Source organism: Polypterus senegalus, chromosome 12 (genome assembly GCF_016835505.1).
Source record: "Polypterus senegalus isolate Bchr_013 chromosome 12, ASM1683550v1, whole genome shotgun sequence".
NCBI lineage: Eukaryota > Metazoa > Chordata > Cladistia > Polypteriformes > Polypteridae > Polypterus > Polypterus senegalus.
Genome location: NC_053165.1, coordinates 61,428,874 through 61,453,048, shown reverse-complemented (window position 1 = coordinate 61,453,048; position 24,175 = coordinate 61,428,874). Strand labels below are relative to the sequence as shown.

Genomic DNA, 24,175 nt, shown 5'->3' with positions numbered 1-24,175 from the left:
AAAGCCACTCCAGCATTGTGTTGGCTGTATGCTTCGGATCATTGCCATACTGAAAGGTCAACCACTGCCCCATTCTGAGGTCGTGTGCACTCTGTAGCGGGTCTTCAAGGACCTCCATGTATTTAGTTGCATTCAACCTGCTCTCAATTATGACCAGTCTCCCTGTGCCTTCCCGCTGAGAAGCACCATCATTCTTCACCATAGGGTTGGCATTAGGCAGGTGATGAGCAGTGCCTGGTCTTTGCCAGACATGGTACTTGGCGTTCTACCCAAACTTATTTTTTTGGTCACAACAGACCAGAAAATCTTTTTTTCTCATGCTCTCAGAATCATTTAAATGCTATTTGGCAAACTCCAAGCAGGCCGTCATATGTATTTTCCTTCAGTGGCCACTCTACTGTAAATGCCTGTTTGACAGATTGTCCACTTAGATGGCTATCTCCTAGCAAGTTCTACCATCTCAGCAGTGGACTTCTGAAGCTCTGTGAAGAGTGGCCATTGGACTCTTGGTCAGCTCTGACCGATGCTCTTCTTGCCCAAATACTCAATTTGGCTGGGATGACCAAACTCTAGGAAGAGTCCTGGTAGTTCCAAACCTCTTCCAGTTTACAAATTTAGAAGCCACTGTGTTGCTGGGAATACTCAAAAGGTTTAAGAATGGTTTTGTACCCTTGCTCTGCTCTGTGCCTCACCACAATTGTATCATGGATATCTACAGAGAGTTCCTGGGGCATGATGGCTTGTTTTTTGTCCTGACATGCAATGTGAATTGTGGGAACTTATAAACACAGGTGTCCTTTCCTAAATGATTTCCAATCAATTCAATTTAAAACAGGTGGACTCTACGTTCTAGACTCATCAAGGATAATTAAACAAACAAGATACACCTGACCATAAGTTAGAGTGCCACAATAAAAGGTCTAAACACTTTTCACTTTGTTATTGATTTGTTGATTGTAAATTGGTGGGTAAAAATTGGAAATGTATCCATTTAAAATTATGAAACTGTCCAGAGAGTAAAGGGGTCAAAATATTTTTCTGAATCCACAGTATACATTTCTATCTCTGATTGAGCAGACATTATAAATGTGTTATTTGTATTTTACTGAAATGTATGCTTTATTGTCATACTATAATAATTCTCTTGTAATGGATCTTTTGGAACACATCAAATTGTTGTGTCCATTACTTATTATGATACTATTGTTACTAATCAGTATGAGAAATGAAAATAAGAAGAAGACAGAATAATTGAGATTTAATTATGATAAGAATTCAGAAATTAGAGCTATTGAAAACTGGAGATAAGTTTAAATGCCTGGGATCAGTAGTAGCTGAGATGGAGAAAAGTACACAGAGATTACCCAGAGAGTGTATTTTGCATGGAACAATTGGAAGAGGGTATCAGAGTATTAGGCAAAGGTTAAAGGTAATGTTTTTATGACAGTGGTACAACCAGCAATAATGTATTTAGCTGTATAATCTATACTAATAAAAGGCAAAGCCCTCACTCACTCACTCACTCACTCACTCACTCACTCACTCACTCACTAATTCTCCAACTTCCCGTGTGGGTGGAAGGCTGAAATTTGGCAGGTTCATTCCTTACAGCTTCCTTACAAAAGTTGGGCAGGTTTTATATCGAAATTCTACGCGTAATGGTCATAACTGGAAGCAGTTTTTCTCCATTTACTGTAATGGAGATGAGCTTCAACGCCGTGGGGGGAGTTTCGTGTGACATCATCACGCCTCCCGTAATCACGCAGTACATAGAAAACCAGGAAGACCTCAAAAAGCGCTTAAGAAAACATGCATTATATAACTGAGAAGGCAGCGAAACAATAAGAAGCGAGCGAGTGACATATCCAACCATATTCATGAGTTCTGCTACTTGAAACAAAGCACGATGTAAACCCTACACTTTAAATTAAGTTCATAGACAGGCTGCCGCTGGCGTTTGTAATTTAGTGCCTGCCCAATATAAGGCCGCCCGTCAGCGAAAATCCAATAGCAAACTCCCACTAAATATTCACGGGTTAAGGACTGTGTTTATGGAGAGGAAGATGAGATGGTCAGGGTGGTGTTTGACACAAACTCAGCGAAACTGCGAGAGAAAGTTTTAAGTGCCAGGACTAAGGTAACATTAAATACAGCCACGGACATAGCACCAGATGGCACCAGCACAGCTGGGAACCTTCGATGCATGTACACCGAGCGGCTCACGTGAACTGGCGCAGTGCAGAGATAAAAGGCAACAGTTCCAAAGAGCTGAACAAAACCGAATTACACAATTGAAAAGGCAGCAAAAATATGAAGCGTCTGATAAGCATATTCATAAATCCAGCTACTGCGGAAACAAAGCACACGGTGGAAAAAGTCAATGTCCGCTAAAGGAAGACAGTGTAAAAAAACGTGCATGCAGTGTGTCAGGTCTCAGATAAAGAAGAAGGCGAGCTGTTTATTGATGCAGTAAGAAACGAATCGATGAATGAAACCTGTCATCTTTACAGCGATTGACAAACACGGAATGTAACTTGAACACAACACATCCTACAAATACGAACCTGATTGAAAGAAATAATGATAATCAAATCCTTGATGACAGCAACACTCAGTAACACTCACAAAACAAATACTGTATATTGACAGTCATGTTACGTTATTTTTAAAATGTTCCCTTTTCTTTTCTAGCTTTTTAACACACTACTTCTCGCTGCGATCGCGGGTATATATATATGTATATATATATATTCCGATCTACATACTCGAATAATGGATACTTTATTAGCCATCAATGATTGTTTTGGTAAAGCCATACTCAGTGTATTCATTAGATGAGCGGTAAAAAGTAAGAGCGAGGGAGGATGCAGGCTGTAGTGCTTGCGTCAACTCTATCTGAATTGCGATCACATTTCAAAAATATATCTTTTCAAGTTCTATTTAGTCCATATTTGTCAAACTCAAGGGCCCACGCCACATCCGCACGGCATGTAATTATATCCGGCCCGCAAGATCATTTTATATACTGTATTATTGTTATTAATGGCCCAGGTATATGAAGCGCTGGTAACACAATAAACTACAGATCCCATAATGCAGCGCTTCAGCTGCCTTGCCGAACAGTTATTGCGAAGCTAGCTCACGCGATGCTGGAGAGAAAAGTTCATTCTGAAAATAGAGCCTTTGAAAAGCGATGGGAGGCTGAGTATATGTTTACTGAACCCGTGTGTCTCATTTGTGGAGCTAATGTGGCTGTAATTACAGAATTTAATCTAAGACGGCACTATGAGACAAAACATCAGGGTAACCTGAATGCAATGCAGAAGATACAGAAAGCAGCATAATTAAATAAGAATCTGACACTTCAGCGGACGTTTTTACCCGTGCACAATCACAAAGTGATTTCAAGTGAAGCTGCTTTTATGGGAGACACAACCACTTGCCCCACTTTCCCTGTTACCAAGTAATGTTAAACCAAGTCGTCACTACGGTGTTCCCAAATACGCACTTTGCTGATAAACTGAGAGCACTGAGTTTGCACGGCGCTTTGGTGACTTTGAAGAACAAAAAAAGTCCGTCTACATGCGGCTCGAACCTTGTGCATGTTTGGTAGCACATATCTGTGTGAGAAGCTCTTCTCAGTGATAAAGACTAACAAAACAGCACACAGGAGTCGCCTCACTGATGAGCACCTGCAATCCATCCTGAGAATCTCCACAACACAGAACCTCACACCAAACAGAAACGAACCTGTGGCCAAAAAAAGATGCCAGGCGTCCAGCTCTAAAATGACATATGAGCAAAGACAACTGAATGATTTGATTTGTTATTGCTGAAAGGAACACATTTTATTTATATTTCCAGGTTTTGTTATGCAGCATGTTCATATTTGAATTTGTATAATTTTGACAGGATATATTTTTATGGAGAGCAAAATCTTTTGGGATATTTAAAATCTAAGTTTATTTTTATATAAAATTACATAAGAGTAAAGAAATTTGAATGTTTGTTCTTTTGACGTTTACTTTATTTCTAACTTGTATAATTTAGACAGGATATATTTTTATGGAGAGCAAAATATTATAAGTTGTTTAAGGTTTGAGTTGATTTATTCAGGAATAATATTCCTGTCTGTTTTTACCATTCCTACCAAAGATATTTCTGTCGACTAAATAAAAATTCCTTCTATTTAAAATTTAAATAGAACTTGAACAAATCGATAGTTCATAATATCCACGCAGACTTGCACGTAAGAGCGGGAGTTATCCATTTTAACAAGCAGCGTATTGCACTGATACGAAATAGCTGTGTGTGTATATATGTAGATATGTATGTATATGTATATATATGTTTATATATGTGTGTGTGTATGTATGTATATATATGTATTTGTGTGTATATATGTGTGTGTATGTATGTATGTGTGTGTGTATATGTATGTGTATATATGTAGATATATATGTATGTATATGTGTATATGTATAGATATGTATATATATATGTTTATATGTGTGTGTGTAAATATATATATATGACAACAACACTCATCACTCACAACAGTGACAAAACAATTACATTGACAATCATGTTACATTATTTTCAAAATGTTTCCTTTTCTTTTTCATTGCTTCTTTAACACACTACTTCTCCGCTGCGAAGCGCGGGTATTTTGCTAGTCTATACTAATAAAAGGCAAAGCCCTCACCTCACTCACTCACTCACTCATCACTAATTCTCCAACTTCCCGTGTAGGTAGAAGGCTGAAATTTGGCAGGCTCATTCCTTACAGCTTACTTACAAAAGTTGGGCAGGTTTCATTTCGAAATTCTACGCCTAATGGTCATAACTGGAAGGTATTTTTCTCCATTAACTGTAATGGAGTTGAGCTGGAATGACGTGGGGGGGGCGGAGTTTCGTGTGACATCATCACGCCTCTCACGTAATCACGTGAACTGACTGTCAACGCGTGCGTAGAAAACCAGGAAGACCACCAAAAAAGCCCTTAAGAAAACATGCATTATATAATTGAGAAGGCAGCGAAACAATAAGAAGCGAGCGAGTGACATATACTACCATATTCATGACTGCTGCTACCTCGGAAAGAAAGCAAGGTGTAAACCTAAACTTTAAATTAAGTTCATAGACAGGCTACCGCTGGCGTTTCACATGCCCACAGGTAATGCGGGATACAAGTTTAATGAGAGGGCGAGGATATAAGCGAGAGTTTTGATCACTTTATAACTAAGTTAAAATTGTAGGTGAAGGGGTGTGCTTATGCAAATTCCGAGACTGTGTTTGTGGGGATTGACAGTTAAGGCGGGTGGGGAGTCACGTCATCATCTTCCCTCCCATTCATCTCATTTGGCTCTGACTGAGCTCTGCAGCTAACGCCGTCTTCCGAAGCAACTTGGTCAGACTGCCACCAAATACTCACAGAAAAATCCACAAGTTAATACACACGCTGTCTCTATAGAGTTTCTCCACACTGAATCCTCCAGGCACTACTTACAAAAGGTTACATTGACAATCGTGTTACGTTATTTTTAAAATCTTTCCTTTTCTTAGCACAAGCACAGCTGAGAAGCTTGATGCATGTGCTCCATAACGCGTTAAAAATAATGCATTTAATCACACTTTGCATTACAAGCAAGGGAGCTTTTGTCAATGCATGATTTCCTGGTACACCGATTACTTTGATCAGCGCATCCCGATTCATTTTACCCTCGCACCACCTTAGTTTGAGAAGAAGTATGAAAAATATGAGGTTAACACAGAAAAACATCACCAATTCAAGCTTTATGAATAATCGATTCGCCATCAATAATTGTTTTGGTAAAGCCATCCTCCTTCCATTTTATAATTTTTCCGCCACTAGCCGTGATTAAATGAACGGTAAATAAAGTAAGAGCAAAGCGAGGGTGACTTATTTAGGCAGGCATATATATGACAGCAACACTCATGACAATGTCAATCATGTTACGTTATTATTAAAATGTTTCCTTTTCTTTTTCATTACTTCTTTAACACACTACTTCTCCGCTGCGAGGCGGGTATTTTGATATATATATATATATATATATATATATCATGACCTAATATATGAATGACCTCCAAATGAAGACCTCCGCTGAGACTTTTGATATCATGAACGTGTCTGCAAAAACTGTGGTCTCCTGCCCTGCAAAAGTCGAGCAGCCAGCGCGCGTGCATAGCTGTGCCGGCCTTTGAGACGCTGACTGCGCTTCTGCCTTAAGTCAAAGTGAGCACTTTTAATTTTTTTCATCCTCCCCTGCGCTATAGCCCAGACAAGTGCAAACACGGGACCCCTTTTCTACACCACGGCAAAATAATATTAAGGCGATTCACACTTTCTTTTGCACGTATACGATTATGAGGTTCTCACCCGGATTATGAAGACACGCACACGAGTAGAGGACTGACAGTGCCATCACAGCCGATTAATGGCGAGGACGTCTCACCAGTCTACACAAGACCCACCGCGACTGTCGTCAAAAGGCGATCATAACGTCAGCGAACACATCTCTCTATACTATATAAAAGAAAAAGGCAACTTTCCTTTCTTTACAACTTTTTCCTTTTATCCCAAACCAAAGCCTTTCTCGCTTAACACTGCAGAGGACACAAAACTAATTTTCTTTAAATGCCGGTAAGGCACATTACCAGAGGCACAAATTTGAACGTTCACATAGAAAATGTAATTTCTATACCACAGCCGTCGTGTAGCGCCTTTCAAAAGGGATCTACTACCGAGAGATGATCCATATATATTTTAGCTGCTGTTAGTTACTTACCTGTTGTGTTACACAGTCTTTAAAATGTAGTTTACCCAACCACTCCAGTAGTGCTCAATGTACCTGTACTTTTAAAACGTTAATGTTTTACTGTTTAATAACTTATAGACTATATTTTATTATTTCTCCCTTGCACTCAGTGACCAAAGCTATACACACACATATATAAAAGCTATACACACAAGTATATGTATGTGTATATATATGTATGTATGTGTGTATATATATATATATATATATATATATATATATATATATATATATATACACACACACACATACGTACATACATACATACATACACATATATATAATTTGTGTGTGTGTATGTATGTATGTGTATATATATATGATGTAGATAGGTATGTATATATATGTGTGTGTATATGTAGATATGTATATAGATATGTAGATATGAAGATATGTATGTGTATATATGTATATATATATATATATATATATATATATGACAGCAGCAATCAAGCTGTGAGAAAACACTAAAAGGAGGCGTGTCAGGCGTCGTGGTACATTTTCTGATGCAGCTAGACGAAAAAACTTTGTGACGCTGCCGCCAAATACACAAAACAATTACTTTGACAATCATGTTATATTATTTTTAAAATGTTTCCTTTTCTTTTCATACCTTCTTTAACACACTACTTCTCACTGCAAGCTGGTATTCTGCTAGTATATATATATATATATATATATATATATATATATATATATATATATATATATATATAATATATAGATAGATATATATATATATATATATATATATATATATATATATATATATATATAGATAGATAGATAGATATGAGAACAACACTCATATCAATGACAAAACAATTACATTAACAATCATGTTACGTTATTTTTAAAATTTTTCCTTTTCTTTTTCATTACTTCTTTAACACACTACTTCTCCGCTGCGAAGCGCGGGTATTTTGCTAGTGTGCAATAAAAGGAGGGCAGAAGTTGGATGTGACAAAAATGAGAATGTTGAGATGGATGCAAGGAGTTAGGAAAGCATAAGAAATGAGACAATCACAGGCACAACAAAAGTAGAGATGGCAAAGAAAGTGTAGGAAAGTTGGTTAAAGCAGAAGCAGAGGTGGATGGATAAAATAAATGATGATTTGAAGGAAAATGATCCAATTGGGAAGAGGGTCCAGGACAGAGTAGCATGGAGAGAATCGATCAGGCATTTCTATTCCATATCGAATTTAGAAGGAAGATGACTCATCTGTGGGAGATGTGGAAGTTATGATTCTCAGTGGTGTATGCATATTAAAAACTTGAACTTAGAAGAAATATAAACATAAAAACAAAAAGACTGGCCAGAAACAACTGGACAAACCTGCTAATTTCCTCTTGCCATTGTTAAGTGTAACAAAAGAAAAACAAGTCTCACATAGTGAGATTTTTTTTTTCAGACCAGTAAGTTAAAGCAGACAAAAATGAATGCTATTACATGTCCAAACTTAAACTGGATGTCTAAATACTATTATTATTCTAAAAAAGTAAAAGAACAGTTTCTATGCAGCAGAGCAGACTATATAATGTTGTGATTATGCTGTACTGTGATATGTATGTCTGTTTATTGGAAAGTGGTGTTTGAAGTCTGTATCAGGGTTACACTCTTCACTTTATGCTGATATTTTGTAACTACAAAATAAAAATTAAGGACTGTACTTGTCTTAATAATTTAGGTACATTTATGAATATAGAGTAAATTGGCTGTCACCTGAAAATTGTTTTATATGAGCTATCCTTGTCCCCTGAAGGAGTTCACAGATGCTCAGTCAGGCTTGGGCTATGTGATAGAATTATTTTTTTTAAAGAGGTTCAGAACAGATTTCAGGTAGAAATTTATTTCCTACCACTTCTCTTTTATATTTCACCAGGATAATTGAAATAATCATACTGAAAAATATCTGTGAGAAGTAAAGACACTGCCTTAGCAAAACTAGGACAGGGCATCACTTTTAGACCACAGGTGCGGGACAACACATCATGAAAAATGTTATGAGTGCCTAAATCACAAATTGGTTTGTGAGGAGGAGGAGGAGGGTGTAACATCTGCATGGGAAAAAATAAATATCTGAATTGTTTACTTAAGAATGCAGCCAACACAGCTGCTGTTGGTCAGAGGAAAAGAACCAGGAAAGAGGTCAAACTACTGAACCTTCCTCTGACAAAGTGAACAAATGAGAAGGGACTCATTCCCTAAACCTTTATATATGTAAATGTATCATTTTATTAAAGAACTTTAAAAGTAATATAAGAGCACATCCATCTGATTATTATGTTTTTGTTTTCTTAAATATTGCTTTGTGAAGGACAAATGCTTCAAACAATAAATAAGATATTTAGATGCCAATAAATAAGATATTTAGATGCAGTTTTGTGATGGCAGATCTGTACTTTTTAGGCAAGGTAATTCTGATAGCAGCCCTGGTGTCATAGCCCACCATGCTCACCTGTCAAATGCAGCATGAAGGGACTATGTAATGGTGCTTGGCTTGACAAAATGCAGCTCTCAAGTCAAATCATACAAACCCTTCATTGACAATCAAAGAATCAACCTAACAACAGGAAATGTATCGCTCATTAGTCATGTGACTAAGTCTTTAGCAATATACCTGCGCTGGACAAACCCTAATGGAACATCTACACTTTACCTTGCATTAGTGAGGTGAAGCAGCAGTCAGCAAACTCCTCCTAAAGCACATGCCTTTTATTTTGGCCAAAACCAGCCCATCTATGTCACTGGTGAACAAGATACCAAAGAAACCAGCTTCATGTGGACTCTGGTCTGAATACCACCAAAATTAACATGGGCTTTTTGCAAGGAAAATAGAAATTAGACAGTTCAGGTCACAACCAGCACCTAACTGGCTATAACTCAGTCAGATAATGTTGTGAGTTTACAATACAGTTACTTTCACAAATATTCTTAGTTAAAGAATGTGGTGTTACACAAGTTGCAACTTTTATCATGCCATGTGTCAAGGTTCAGATCAACTGTAGCAGAGAATAAGTTACACTTAAGAGTAGTTTATAGTTCCTGGACTCAGTTTCCTGTGTTGCTGTTTACCATAAATTGATAAAATTACATCCGAGTAAAAAAAACAGTATAAAGCACTATTAACACTTTTACAGTGGAAAATTACACTGCATGACCAGCGAACAGACTACTTTTCCTAGCATAAGCAGGTTATGAAAAAACAATCAGGAATGTCATATGTCCACATTTCAAAGTGGCACATATGCCTGTCAGTCATACTTGACTGCATGCATGGTAGGGTAACATCTCTCTTTTGTGGTAACTGGCAAACACCAACACACCACCCCACACACCTAAACCTGCCTTAAAAAAATTACATTCAGCAAAGTATAAAACAAGAGTTGTACTTCATGAGTTGTTAAACATCATCCACACGGACTACTAACCAGTCAGTCCCCTGCTTCCAACAGGGGCAAGACATGTTATGAATACAGCCCCACATGGATTTTAAAGGGCAACAACCATTTAATGTACACTTAAAATACAAAACATTTGTAATTAAAAAAACAATGACACATCATGAATGGAAAAAGGCAAACTGATCAGGAATTTAATAATAAAACCTGATTTTGAGCCACTCAATTCAATTAAATAGCATGTTTCAAGGATATACTGTATATTCTTCCAGTTTTGAAACATACTTTACTAATGGAGGAAAACTAAAAATTAATATTTAGAAAAGGCAGTTCTAAAGGAAAATGCCCAATAATGGTATGCTTAGTGTTGAGGAAGCAGAGGTTGTTTGTGACTGTAAATTATATGTTCATATTTGAAATTTGCAATATACCAGATCATTAGGTGTAAATTGTAAAACTGGAGAAGAGGGTGGAACCTGTTTCTTCAATTTATAATAACTTCTATGCTGTTCATCATGATGGCATGCTAGAAAACAATTATCAGTGTAAAATGAAGCTTCAGGCATGAAACCCCTACCCACGAAAAGTTATCTTAAATTTCATATATTGATGAGGCCCCTTTTGTGTTATTTATTTTTAGGATATCAAGAAGTTGTATTACTTGTGATGTGAATCATAGTGGGCATTCTTGAACTGGCCCTGAATGATACATACAGTGCATCCAGAAAGTATTCACAGCGCATCACTTTTTCCACATTTTGTTACTTTACTGCCTTATTCCAAAATGGAGTTCAATCTTTGTCTCATCAGACCAGAGAATTTTTTTCTCATGGTCTGAGAGTCCTTCAGGTGCATTTTGGCAAACTCCAGACGGGCTGCCACGTGCCTTTTACTAAGGAGTGGCTTCCGTCTGGCCACTCTACCATACAGGCCTGATTGGTGGATTGCTGCAGAGATGGTTGTCCTTCTCGAAGGTTCTCCTCTCCCCAAAGAGGACCTCTGGAGCTCTGACAGAGTTACCATCGGGTTCTTGGTCACCTCCCTGACTAAGGCCTTTCTCCCCCGTTCGCTCAGTTTAGATGGCTGGCCAGCTCTAGGAAGAGTCCTGGTGGTTTCGAACTTCCCCCACTTACGGATGATGGAGGCCACTGTGCTCATTGGGACCTTCAAAGCAGCAGAAATTTTTCTATAACCTTCCCCAGATTTGTGCCTCGAGACAATCCTGTCTCGGAGGTCTACAGACAATTCCTTTGACTTCATGCTTGGTTTGTGCTCTGACATGAACGGTCAACTGTCGGATTTTATACAGACAGGTGTGTGCCTTTCCAAATCATGTCCAATCAACTGAATTTACCACAGGTGGACTCCAATTAAGCTGCAGAAACATCTCAAGGATGAACGGGGAAACAGGATGCACCTGAGCTCAATTTTGAGCTTCATGGCAAAGGCTTTGAATACTTATGTACATGTGCTTTCTCAGTTCTTTTATTTTTAATAAAATTTGCAAAAATCTCAAGTAAACGTTTTTCACGTTGTCATTATGGGGTGTTGTGTGTAGAATTCTGAGGAAAAAATTAATTTAATACATTTCGGAATAAAGGCTGTAATATAACAAAATGTGGAAAAAGTGATGCACTGCAGGTGAAAGGAGAGCAAAGTTATTATCAAAACAAAAAATAAATAAATTTAAAAAATAAAGGACACAATGAGGACAATAAACACAAGAAATAATAAATAGAAAGAAAAAAAAACTTTCATATCTCTGGGCCTGTATCAATGGGTGATTTGTCTGCCTGCCCATCCATAAGTTCCACAGATAAGCACTTTAGTTGTCTATTTTCCTTACATCACATTACCTTCCACTCTAGTAGATCTCCAGGCCTTACTTTCACACACCAGTCAAGCTCTTATCAAACTCCCTTAAAGACAGAGTTCAGATAAATTTAAAAGACCTATCCAGACAATACCTGCATTGCTGAGAACTGAGAACTCTGGAACTCTACCTAACAGCCTCAGACATACCCTCACAGTTCTATGCCCCCATATATAATCAAAGGAGTAACTAACTACTGGGAAGTCTGTCAACATAATAACAGGAATCCATACTCTCCTAGACCTCTTTACTGCCACACATCAGCCTGAGGGCCTAACCTTAAATAATAAAAAAAAAAAGTTAGAAGGCACTAAGGACCTTCTTCTTGTCCATCCATTTCTGGAATAGTTCATTTCAAGACATATTCACAAACTTGTCATGCTCTGACATTTTTACTTTGAAGCTCTAGACATGGACCACAGAGGGCCATATACTTATTTCTAACACTACATCTGTTCTCTTTAATTTTGCACCAAAGAAAAGGTAATTTACCATCAGTGTAATCTCTAAGATTAGGTTCATATGTCCTTAAAAATTACTATTCATGGTGTGAGGTTTCTGAACTGTTTTAGGACCCTCCACCCCCAGTGGGACGGCATGCCGAAGCACAACTGACGCCACAGTGGAGGACTGCTTGTCTATTGCCGAGGCAACCACAGGTTTGCAGCGTAGTACCTCGAAAACAACTACGAGCCAATCGAAATCACACTATACGCGATTGTCACTGATGGGTGATGCAAGGGACATTATAAATGCACAGAACAGTATAACATGCCCACTGACCTGGCCCCAACTATGCCTGTTTGCTGTGTCTATATAGGAGAGTGGTAGAATCCGCTGCAATAAACAACCCTGCTTTTTCAAGCTGAATAAAGATAGTTTTGCTAAAGTACTGAGACTCAGCCTCATGTTTTGGGATGCAAGACGGGGACTCACACATCACAACGTAAATATACAAAACAAAGTGTACCTTATATGAATACAAGTAAAAACAGACAAAATATACTGTAAAGTTAAATTCCTATGCTGCAGAAACACTTGATCTAGAAAAGACTCTCTGTAATGGTCACTGACTTGAATGTGCTATTCAGCCAGCTATTACATTCTTTAAATGCAAAACTGGTAGTTAAATTTATCAATCCTTAAACTGGAGGGTAACAATGACATATTTCACACTGTGCTACTGTTTGTCAGCTTTGGCCACTAAAAAAATAAGACATTGCTCATTGCTTCTACTTTAGTCGCATCTTTCCCCAAATTCATGGATAAAAACATATATACATATAGTATTTATTTGAGAACATGAACAGAAAAAAGCAGGGGACTCCCCTATACATCAATCCAACTAAAGAGCAACAGGCTGGGATTTTAAGAAAAACAATACACTAAAAATATTACCACTTTCATTTTGAAGAAACAAACAGGATTTGTTTGTTTTTTTCAGTACGCTGTAAACCTTTCAGCTGAAACAAACATCAGCTTTTAATTTTCACTTCACCTAGAATTTAATTAACACAGACATGAGAACAGAGGAATGGAAAGTGCTTTTACTGCTTACAATCTGCACTCCTACCTTTTAATGCTTAGAAACTACTAGAACTACCATCATATTTCAGAGCATTCAAGCACATGGACCATACCTGTAGATCCAAACAAAGAGGCAACTTCACAAAACAAAAACTTGTGCTAATTAAATGCCAAAAAGAAAGAAATACTATCTTATATTAAGTGTGCTACAAAAGATCTGTCACAACAAAATAGATTAAGACATTCTGCATTAAATTTTGTCATCCAATTTGCAAAATCTATTTTAAAAAAATGCTAGTTTACTTGCTGCTGTAACACAAATACAGATTTATCATTTATTTTCATTGTGCGTTGCATACTCTCTTCCAAATAACTTTAAAACCTACAGTACGCCAACTAAATTGGGATCAACAGTTAATGCAGCATAGCAAGAAGTGCAGAGTAGTGGTTATGATTCTTCACTTTAAACCTGGTGGCCCCTTCAGATCAGACCCTACCACTGACACACTGTATAAGGCTAAGCAAATCACATAACTGGTCTGTTGCAAAGTGAAAAATCATATGATGCCATTGCAATTGTAAAATGCCTTGGGGTAGTGTTTGTTATAGAAAGACACTATATAAAACAAATATTTACAAAAACAGAGCTTCTGGGCACATGTTTGCCAAATGTACAGATTTAGGGCAACAAGCAGCCTTAAATAGCCTCCTTACTTGTTTTACAATTTAATAGAATTTATTTAAGAGCACCTTTCAAAGTATCCAAGGACACTGCACAACAATATACATAACATCAAACAGTCCAATACACAAACATAATTAACATGAAAAACAAAAATCCATATTAAAAAGATAGGTTTTAAGTAATTCTGAATGATTGTGTTTTTTACTGTTATTGTGATGTCATTTCTGCAGTAAACCATATTGCTGCAATAAACTTAAGCTACAATTAAATTAGACATGTAACTGAAATACAAACTAAAAGGCTGAGAGCAGAGACTCTTTCATGCTGCCCACACTCATTGCAAACAATTACGTCATATGCGTAAGAGGCGCAACAGCAGGTTAGTGTCCGTCAACTTGTTTACTGGCAAAGGCAGCAACAGCATGTATATAGCCAAGACTGAAAATTCTGGCTTAAAAGCAGAAGATGTGGTCCCCAAACAAGCTAGGAAAATGTGAAGACCATTTTGTAAATCATGTCAAGCAAATGTGACTTCTTTGAGTGGAAACACAACAAGCCTGTTCCACCATTTAAAATACAGTCATAAAAAGCAGTATTGTTCACAAAAATGTGCAAGCAGCACGACCAGGCTGAAGAAAAAAATCTGAACCACGTCTAAAGCAGTTGTTTTGAATGTGCGTTACTGTACAAGTCCGGATGTCAAAAGAAATAACGCAGGTCATTATTCACACTACCTTTTGGGTTGGTTGGAAGCGTGCGCTGATAGCACTGTGTAAAGACAAAAAAAGAAAATGCATTTTTTCTGAAGTCGCCAACTTGGAAGATGTATGACCAGGGTTACGAACAGGTGCTAGAAGAGCTAACAGATGTGGAATTTTTCACATGCACAACCAGTCTTTGGTGAAGTAGAACAACAGAGCCAGCCCTACATAACCCCGACAATTCACTTCATTAACTGTGACTTTGAATTAAAGACATGGGCCTCACGTGCTAATAGTGTGTACCTACAATAATATTGCACACGACCGTGTCCATGCTCATGTTAAGATGCATAATGTGTCATGCACATTTTCACGGCAGTCTCACGCAGCGTGTACGCACGTTTCTGCTTGGTTCCCCCTTCTTTTTTAGATTTGCATCTATGATGCAGGATTTATGAAAATATACCACTATTAATGGCATATTGTTTACAAATTGTAGAGTGCTGCATAATGTGGCACACAATCGTGGTTTGTCCATACCAGAAGAGATTTAGTACTTTGAACCTGACCGTAACCCACTAAATGATTAGCCAAATTGGACAGCGTGACAACTTTGTTTGAATGTAATTAGCAGAATGCAAAAACAGGTAATCAGATGCTGCATTTATTTTTTAACCAATTTTATTTAATTTGTGGTCAATAACAAAGAGTATAGCCCTTATATTCCATAGTGGCCACATATCTTACACCATCCATTATTACATTTGTTAACTCCAGAACAGCATCAGTACACAGCCAGATGATCGCCCAGCAGTTTCCAAGGCAGAGGTGTGTGAGCAGTCAGTGCCCGAAGACGTGCTTGGCTCAGCAGCACCATCACCACCTGGAGTCGCGTCCGTGGAACAGGGGTCAGCTTTTGCAATATTGTTCAAGACAATAAACAGACGGTGGGAAGCAACTCGCCTTTTCATATTGACTTTGATATGTGACCACTTCTTTTTTTATTTCAAGCACTGTCCGACTTCTGAAATTTAAATTGTCTTTGCCACACTGTATCACTCCATCAATTTCATGTTGTTGCTTACTACTGCTTAAGAAAAAAATGTATGTTTTTCCTTGCCTCCACTTTGCATTTGCTAAAATTCTTTTTACGATGTGTGTTTTCCATTGTCTATTAATAAAACACTGAATGAAAGGGGCTATGTATATGGACTTGCATATTCAAATATTTGAAATTTATGGAGGAGTTGGGGATGGGGCTGTAGGAGCATACATGTGCATTAAAATTCACGTTGACTGGGTTTTTATAAAGGGAAAGTGTGTGGAACTTGGCTTATGCACAATTTTATGCATCTGAATTTTTTAATGCGTATACACATTTCCAGTTTTGTCCATACGGCATGTTTTAGTGTAAATTCTACATAGAATATAGATCTCCTACATCCCCATACAACACAGTGGGGAATATCTAGCAATGGGATTATGTGAGCCTTTGGCTAGCTAGTGTTTTTGTGAAGATGGGCTTGAGTGCTTTACTACAGACAATGCAAAAATATGATCAAAACTACTCGAGTAAATGACTAGCCAAGACTCCAGTGTTTTGGATAAAGACTGCACCTTGCCATCACAAAGTGTTTATTTTATTTAAGATACAGAATAATATGGACATAATATGTTTGCCATTCGGTTTTGCCTTACACTACTAATATTTACTGCATTTGGCAGAGACTTTTAAGGCAACTTAACACAAGTGCTATGCAATCATATAGGCAAATGTTTAAAGTGTACTGGCAAACATTGGTCAGAACTGCTAACAAACTGAATTCCTGAGCTAAGGTAAAACAAGCGATAGTCAGGTTAGTTTTTCTCAACCCCCATCTCCCCTTGTCCTGAGGTGCACAACTTCCTGTTGTGCGATTTTGTAGGTAATTGCACCGCAAGGCCTAGATTAATAAATTTTGCTGCAATCTGATTTAATAGTTGTATTTATTTAAAATGTTGTTTTACTGCACAGAATAATTTACAGAATTACTTTTTTAAAATGTTTTACTTTTTTGCAATATTGACTAATTGTTTTGTTTTAATAAACATACAGCTAACAGTCTCAGTTTATCATCTGTACTGGCATCTTGTACAGCCAGCAATACTGCACAACCTTAATCTCTGATTTATCAAATTTATCATTATCAAATCATCATCATCAAATCTATCATTCATCGCAATTTTTCCACAATGTTGTACAGCCTTATTTTTAAGTTCAGATTTAAAAACAAAAATGTACATGTACAGAATCCAAAAGCTGGGCATTCCATAATTGTTGCCCTGATACACTAAAAGCCCCATCACTCATAGTGCGCAATCTACACAGAGGAATATTTAACAGCAAGGAGTCAGAAGCACAAAGTGAAAGTGATGGAATATAGGGACGAATGAAAGAAGACAAGTAATGTGGGGACACAGCTGGAAACTTGTGAAGGGTAAATTTCACACAAACATTAGGAAGTTTATCTTTACACAAAGAACGATAGACACTTGGAATAAGCTACCAAGTAGTGTGGTAGACAGTAAGACGTTAGGGACTTTCAAAACTCAACTTGATGTTTTCTTGGAAGAAATAAGTGGATAGGACTGGCGAGCTTTGTTGGGCTGAATGGCCTGTTCTCATCTAGAGTATTCTAATGTTCTAGATTATGAAAGGCCTTAAAAACTAAAAGACGAGGTTTATATTGAATACTAGCGACTGGGAGCCCGACCAAATCGGGCTACAAATTCTACGTTTGTGAAATCCATACTTTCTCTGCAAAGAATTATTCGTTTTTTTAAGTCCTTGAAATGATTTTGTTATCATGGCACTGATTTGTGCTTAAAATATACCTTTTCGGCCGATGTAATGAAGAGCTTCCTGTTTAAACGGGGCTGAACTCAGCTCTTCGGCGCACCTCATTTGATTTTTTACGGTAAACAAATTTTCAAAACAAACCGTATTTTACGACTCTAATCAGAGTCAGAGTAATAATTATGTTGGCGTGGTCATTTTAGATCTGAGATTGGCTAAAATTTAAACAGTGATCGTTATTAATACCCAGCCGTCATTACTCAGTTTGCCAATAGATGTCAGAAGGACAGATGCCAAAACTGAACTGCCCAAAGATAGATTTCGACGTACCAAGCAAATGGCGATACGTTCTAAATTACTTACGGTTTCCGGAGCTGTCGAAGGGTTTAAGTCAGTCAACAATGTTAGTCCTGGAAAGTACGCCCCACCAAACCAACGTTCCGCAAACCAACCGAACTTACTGTTATCTGCTCGAACCAACACGACTTACTATAATCGGCCGTCCAGCGGCGTCACTGAAGCATTTGAACATTCTTAGCCAATCATGCAATACTGCGTCCGCGTTTGACACGTTATTTTCTAACTACAGAGGCCCATTGCATGGTTCTAACTTGTATTGAGTTGAGGTATTGATGTGAACACCATACAGATAGCAATATATGCAGCCATGAAATCTGCATAAGGAGGAAAAAGGCAGCCTTGGTAATATTAATATATGGATCAAAGGAGAGTGTAGGATCAAGAATAACACCAACATTTTTAACCTGTGTAGACAAAGATGTAATAAAGCCCAGTATTTTTACTGGAACATTACCTATTTTTTTAAACTGCATGGAAATGCAATAATTAAAGTCTAGATAGATAGATATCAGAAGGTGAAGCACAAGAAGAATGAATTTTAAAAAGTAAAACACTGAAGAAAATTAACAAATATTAGAATAAATCTGTTTATCATCAGCATAACAATGAAATTGCAGACTTTGTCATCTAATATTGGCACAGACAGGAAGTACATAATGATAAAGAGCAGAAGGCCAAGAAGTGATCCCTGATGTGCATGCTGGAACAAATAAGATGGGTCAGACCTAAACTTACTGACAGCAACAAACTGCTGTCAATCCTTAAGGAACGATTTAAACCTTGCAAGAGCATTTCTAGCAATATTTAACTCATTCTCATGTCTAAACAAAAGAATGTTATGGTGTACTATGTAGAATCAAATTTTTAGGCAAATGCATTATAAAGTACAATGCATCTTCGTATGAAACCAAATATATAAAAATTTTAAAAATAGATGCTCCAATTTCCCTCTACAGTCCAAGGACCTGCAGGTTAGGTGGATTATCACTACTAAATCGGCCCATCTGTGTGTGTGTGTGTGTGTATTCTCCCTGTCCAGCCATTGTTCCCGACTTAAGTCCTACACTTGCTGTGATAGACCCCAGCCTCCCTGCGACCCTGCACAGTATAAAGTAGGTTTAGTTGATGGATTTTTAAAATTAGTTTTGTGCACAAAACATGTCTACCGATTTTAAAATATATCCTACTTTGTAAAAATTGTGTTACCACACAAAAACGACATGAAAACTCTATTCAAGGACTGATTTGCAACAAATGCACTGTGGTATTCAAAGTCTTGACTGACATGGTTTCCTCTGATATAATACCATTTAATATTTAACTAAAATATTGCAAAAAACATTCTCTGAAGAAAATTAAACAGCAAGAGACATTTACTAAACATCAGCAGGAATGAATCCTCATGGCCTGCTAGTACAGAACAGTCTGCTGGTAACAATGCACACAATTTGCACCTTGTGATAATTCTGCACATGTAGCTTGAGCAGAAATTGAAAAGCCATAACACATTTACTACATACTAGACATTAAGTATTTGTCAAATATTTTGTAACATCAGAATTTTTAAAGGAAAATATATCAAAGAAAGAAATAAAGAACCTTTTGTTAATCATTTAAAATAAAAAAGCAAAACAATGAATGAATCAAAACACCCTTTAACAAACTCTGCCACTTCCTCTCATTTTTTTTTTTTATAAATTTAGCTTTCTACAACCCTGTTCTTTGAAGTGGCTAAAATCTACTGTTTGTGACCTTCTGAGCCCAGAATAGTGAGAAAAGGCCATATCCACCTGTTGAATAATGACAGATGGACAGGCAGTAATCAGAGCCAACAGAACTGCTAAATAAAGAACCAGACAAACGGTAAAAAGTCATGCCTGTGTAGAGTGGCCAGTAGCAGACAACCACAAAGAAAAACTGAGATTTGGCTACAGACTCAAAAACACACATGACCTATAAAGAGTTGAACTGTGCAGTTTACTAAAAAGTTAAAACGTGTGATTAAGATGGCCTTGCAGACTCTCAGCTATAACTTAACTGATGCAAAAATACATCTATCCATTATCAAACCAGCTTAATACAGTTCTGGTGTAAAGAAACCAAATCATATCCTGGCAGCAGTGGACACAATGCTGAACCAAGCCTGAATTGTTAAGTTTATCAAATAGCACTTCCAGACACACAGAGTGTCACTCACTCAAACAGGGCCAATTTACTGAACAGACGCATGTATGGAAATCAAAATAAAAAAGAAATAAAAAAAGGAAGAGCTCAGGTTCATATTCTAATTCAGGACTCTCAACAGGTTAGAGAGCTGTACAAACCACTGAGCCCACCAACTATTAAACAACAAAAAATTGAAACCAGATCCTTGTGCCCTACAGTACAGCATTAAATGCCTAATCAAAAGCTATGTACATACAAATGAAATCGTAGGCAATATAGAAAGCATCAGCGGCTGAATGCTTTTATTTGCTTTAAAACTTCCAAATACATATCAGATGAGAAATCTGAATTCTGAAAATGTAAGCCAATATACATAAAACTTGTGCAAGTCTCACCTGTGAGAAGGTAGGTACATGCTACATATGTCTATTTCACAAAAAATACTTGCTCTCAATAGCTAAATGGTGGGGAAATTGTCCTTTACGTGGTGCAACACTGCCAGCCCTCGTGGTATTCATGGATGTCGCCCAACATCCTGCAGCTGAAAACTTTTTTCTTTTTGCATCATTTGCCATTGCAAGGCACTGATCGCCATTGGTTTGTATTATATCACAAACATTTTCTCTTCATTCTGGATGAAAACATAAGATTTTTTTTCTTGGCCACCAAAACAAATTATATGAGTGGAGTATAATATAAAACATATATATCATTTTTGGGTAAAAGATTCCTCTAAAGGTGAAAGAAAAATCATGAAGAAATGGTCCCAACACTGCATTCCAAATATAACACTGAGAAATAGAGTGTCCCTAAAACACACTGCCTTTAGTAGTTATGGCTTTTTGAAACGTGTTGGCTAAATGCTCATCACCAACCATGTTTCTTTTCATTAAAAAATGTTTTACTTCCTTTCAGATCAGACACACATACATTTTACATAAAGATCTTGAGTTCAACTTTTCAATTTATTGCATGTGGAGAGCAATGATTTCAACATTTTCCAAAAAATAAACAAATACTAGTGTTGACATTCAAATACAAGGTTTTGTGCACATCTGCAAAAAAAAACCACAATTGTATATTACTTTTGCTATAATAAATGTGAATAATTATACAGACTTCACAGTGCTACGATACTTCACAGACTAAAGTTTACAATACAATTAAATCACAGCTCACATACTCAGTGATGACAGCTGGACATTGAGCTACCATTTACTCTGTTCTATTAACTATTTTGCACTCAGTCAGTAATGACATGAGTGCCACTTTCAATACATTCTAGGCAAATGCACACATTTTGTTTCAGTGAGGACAACCCTTTTGCTGAAATGCTGAAGAATGGAGTAAAACAATTACAATTCAGCAACATTAAGTATTGATTAATTTTAACCTCACCAAAGATGATAAATGTTTACAATTCAAACCATGCGCTGGAACATTTAAAAAACAGAGTTTTAGGATGTGCACCACCCGGTTCCTGAAAGCCAATAAAGAATTAAAAGATTAAATCTGGCCACTATCAGCAGTCATGTTTTTACACAACAACTGGAATAAATGTGTTTTTGGTGGTAGCAATAGTTTGTATCTCACCATCTGACAGTGACATCCCACACTGTACACCTGTTGCCAGGCCCCTAGGTGACACTGACTGTTAGAACCTCATGATGAAATTAAATCTGTGGCTGATTTATAAATCTTATTTTTGTATAATTCAAAGGAAAACAAAAACACTCTTGCTTTGCATATAAAGTCATTTTTTTTCATTAAATCAATTCAGTAGTTGTAAATGATTAATAATAAGCTTGTAGGTACAAATGACAACGAAATAGTAATCTCTCCCTTTCGTTGCTACTGCTAGGTGCAACATTATCTGCTCTCACTTTCGTATAAAGTTTCTAATAATAATTTGAATATCAGTTCAAGGAGCACACACTTATGAAGAAGGAAAATTAAAACAAACAACTTGGACTAAGAGAGCAACTAGACTCCTATTTAGCCAAATATATACAATACATAATTACCTATAATAATATAGAATTTAAACAGCATTAAGTTTCAAACATTGACTTATTTGAGTCTCCTACACTAGGACCACAATTATCGTTTAAATGAATGATGTAATTCTGTTTAAAAGGGGCTGCAGGGTTTCACTGCAATCAGGTTCTCAAGGGATGTCTTACTTATGACAAAAAATAAATTCCATAATTTAAACGAACTGTTCTTTGACGTCAGTCTGTAAAGTACCATCGTTGGGTGTTGAATCTTGGAAAGCAGCATTCTAATGTTGGGGTATGTTACTTGTTAATATGTTACTATTAATCACGGCGTTTTACCTTTTTGTTCCGTTTTAAGGGTGATTTTTATTTCAACTTTCCTGTGCTGTTTCTCGGCCTACCATAAATTTACTCCAACGTGCAATTCTTACTTAATTAAAACTACTTTAGACCGATCATTACGATTTCATTTTTGCCACAGTCTGAATTCACTTCAGTACGAACTGAGGACTCCTGCCGATACATCCATAAAAGGTACTGCAATAATAAAACCGAATCTCTTCTTAGCAGCACGGGAAAACAGCTCATGCAATACATCTTGTTCGAACCTCCCTGTGTCCCAGATAACAGTACCCTGAAACATACAATGTAATGTTGCTAGACAGGAAATCGGCTATTTTCTTTCCATCGGTTTTAATCATATTTACACTGTAAAATACTTCATAAAAGGCTCTAGATGAGTAAGGGCACAAAACGGATCGGATTCTAAGCGAAACCGTTATCTGACTCTGCAGCCCACTCAGAAATTGACCCGTTATCTTCTCGTTTTCGCGTGACGTTGCACTCATAATACGTTCATGCAAGTCAAAGCAAATCATTAGATGTATGCCAACAACTAAGCAACCAATACATTTCCTTGCATGTTTCATTTACCTAAATGAAACATAGTAAAAGCTCCGGTTCGGCAACACGGCGCGTCACTTACCAGGAACGCTGCAGTCGGCGCAAACGTCACTGCTCTTCAATCGCTTCGACATTGTTCAACCTATTTGCTTCCCTTTCCGATTGACTTAAATGCTCCGTTTAAAAATGTTCAATAGAAATGTTTTCCGCTCGTTAGGCAATTCGTGTAATGGGGCATATGCGAGATAAAGCAGAAGAAGCGCCTGTGTTACCGGCGCCCAAAAATATGTACACAAAAAAATAAAAAACGGGGGCAAACATGCAAGACCACCAGATTGTTCCTTCTTTTATACCGCGGTTAAATTCCGAGAAATAAAAAGTACTACAGACAGTAAGAAGCTTGCCCCTCTTTTTTACTCGTTCCCTCACGCACCAACTGATTAAAAAAAATCAACAGGACGGAAACTGTACACCACGGTGTGTGCAGGGGGGTCTCAATTCCTGAAAGCTCGCTACGCCCACTTAACAGCGCATGGCCAAGCAAAAGGCATGATGCCTACGCTTTTGTACTTTAATGTTATGTATCCACAAGCAGACGTAGGGCGTTTCTTCTTCTTAAGTAAAATGTTTTTTTCGTACAGATACCCGGTGTTTCCTGCAGCCGACAAATATAATTGGTTAGTGCATTGAGTATTAGCCTATCAGCTTCAAAAGATGCCCAAAATGTCAGAAAGAAAAACGCAAGCCCTATTCCCTAATCAGCCATACGCACGGTCGGCCTTCCGCATCACAGTGTTGTTGTGGGATTACCGGAGAGGGGCGGTGGGGACATGCCAAGCCGGAAGTCAATTTCCTCAAATTCACTGATTTCACTTCTCCGGGA

The 24,175-nt window shown here is 37.4% G+C and overlaps 1 protein-coding gene across 1 annotated transcript in view; it reads right to left on the bottom strand.

Moving 5' to 3' along the window:
- The window catches only part of git2a (G protein-coupled receptor kinase interacting ArfGAP 2a), a 71,669-nt gene extending 47,580 nt beyond the window's left edge, over positions 1 to 24,089 (bottom strand). Inside the window, 1 exon segment of the mRNA XM_039771788.1 lies at positions 23,375 to 24,089. Within this exon segment, the coding sequence (XP_039627722.1) occupies positions 23,375 to 23,426 (52 nt within the window). The 5' untranslated portion in view covers positions 23,427 to 24,089.
- Between the last annotated feature and the right edge of the window lie 86 nt (positions 24,090 to 24,175).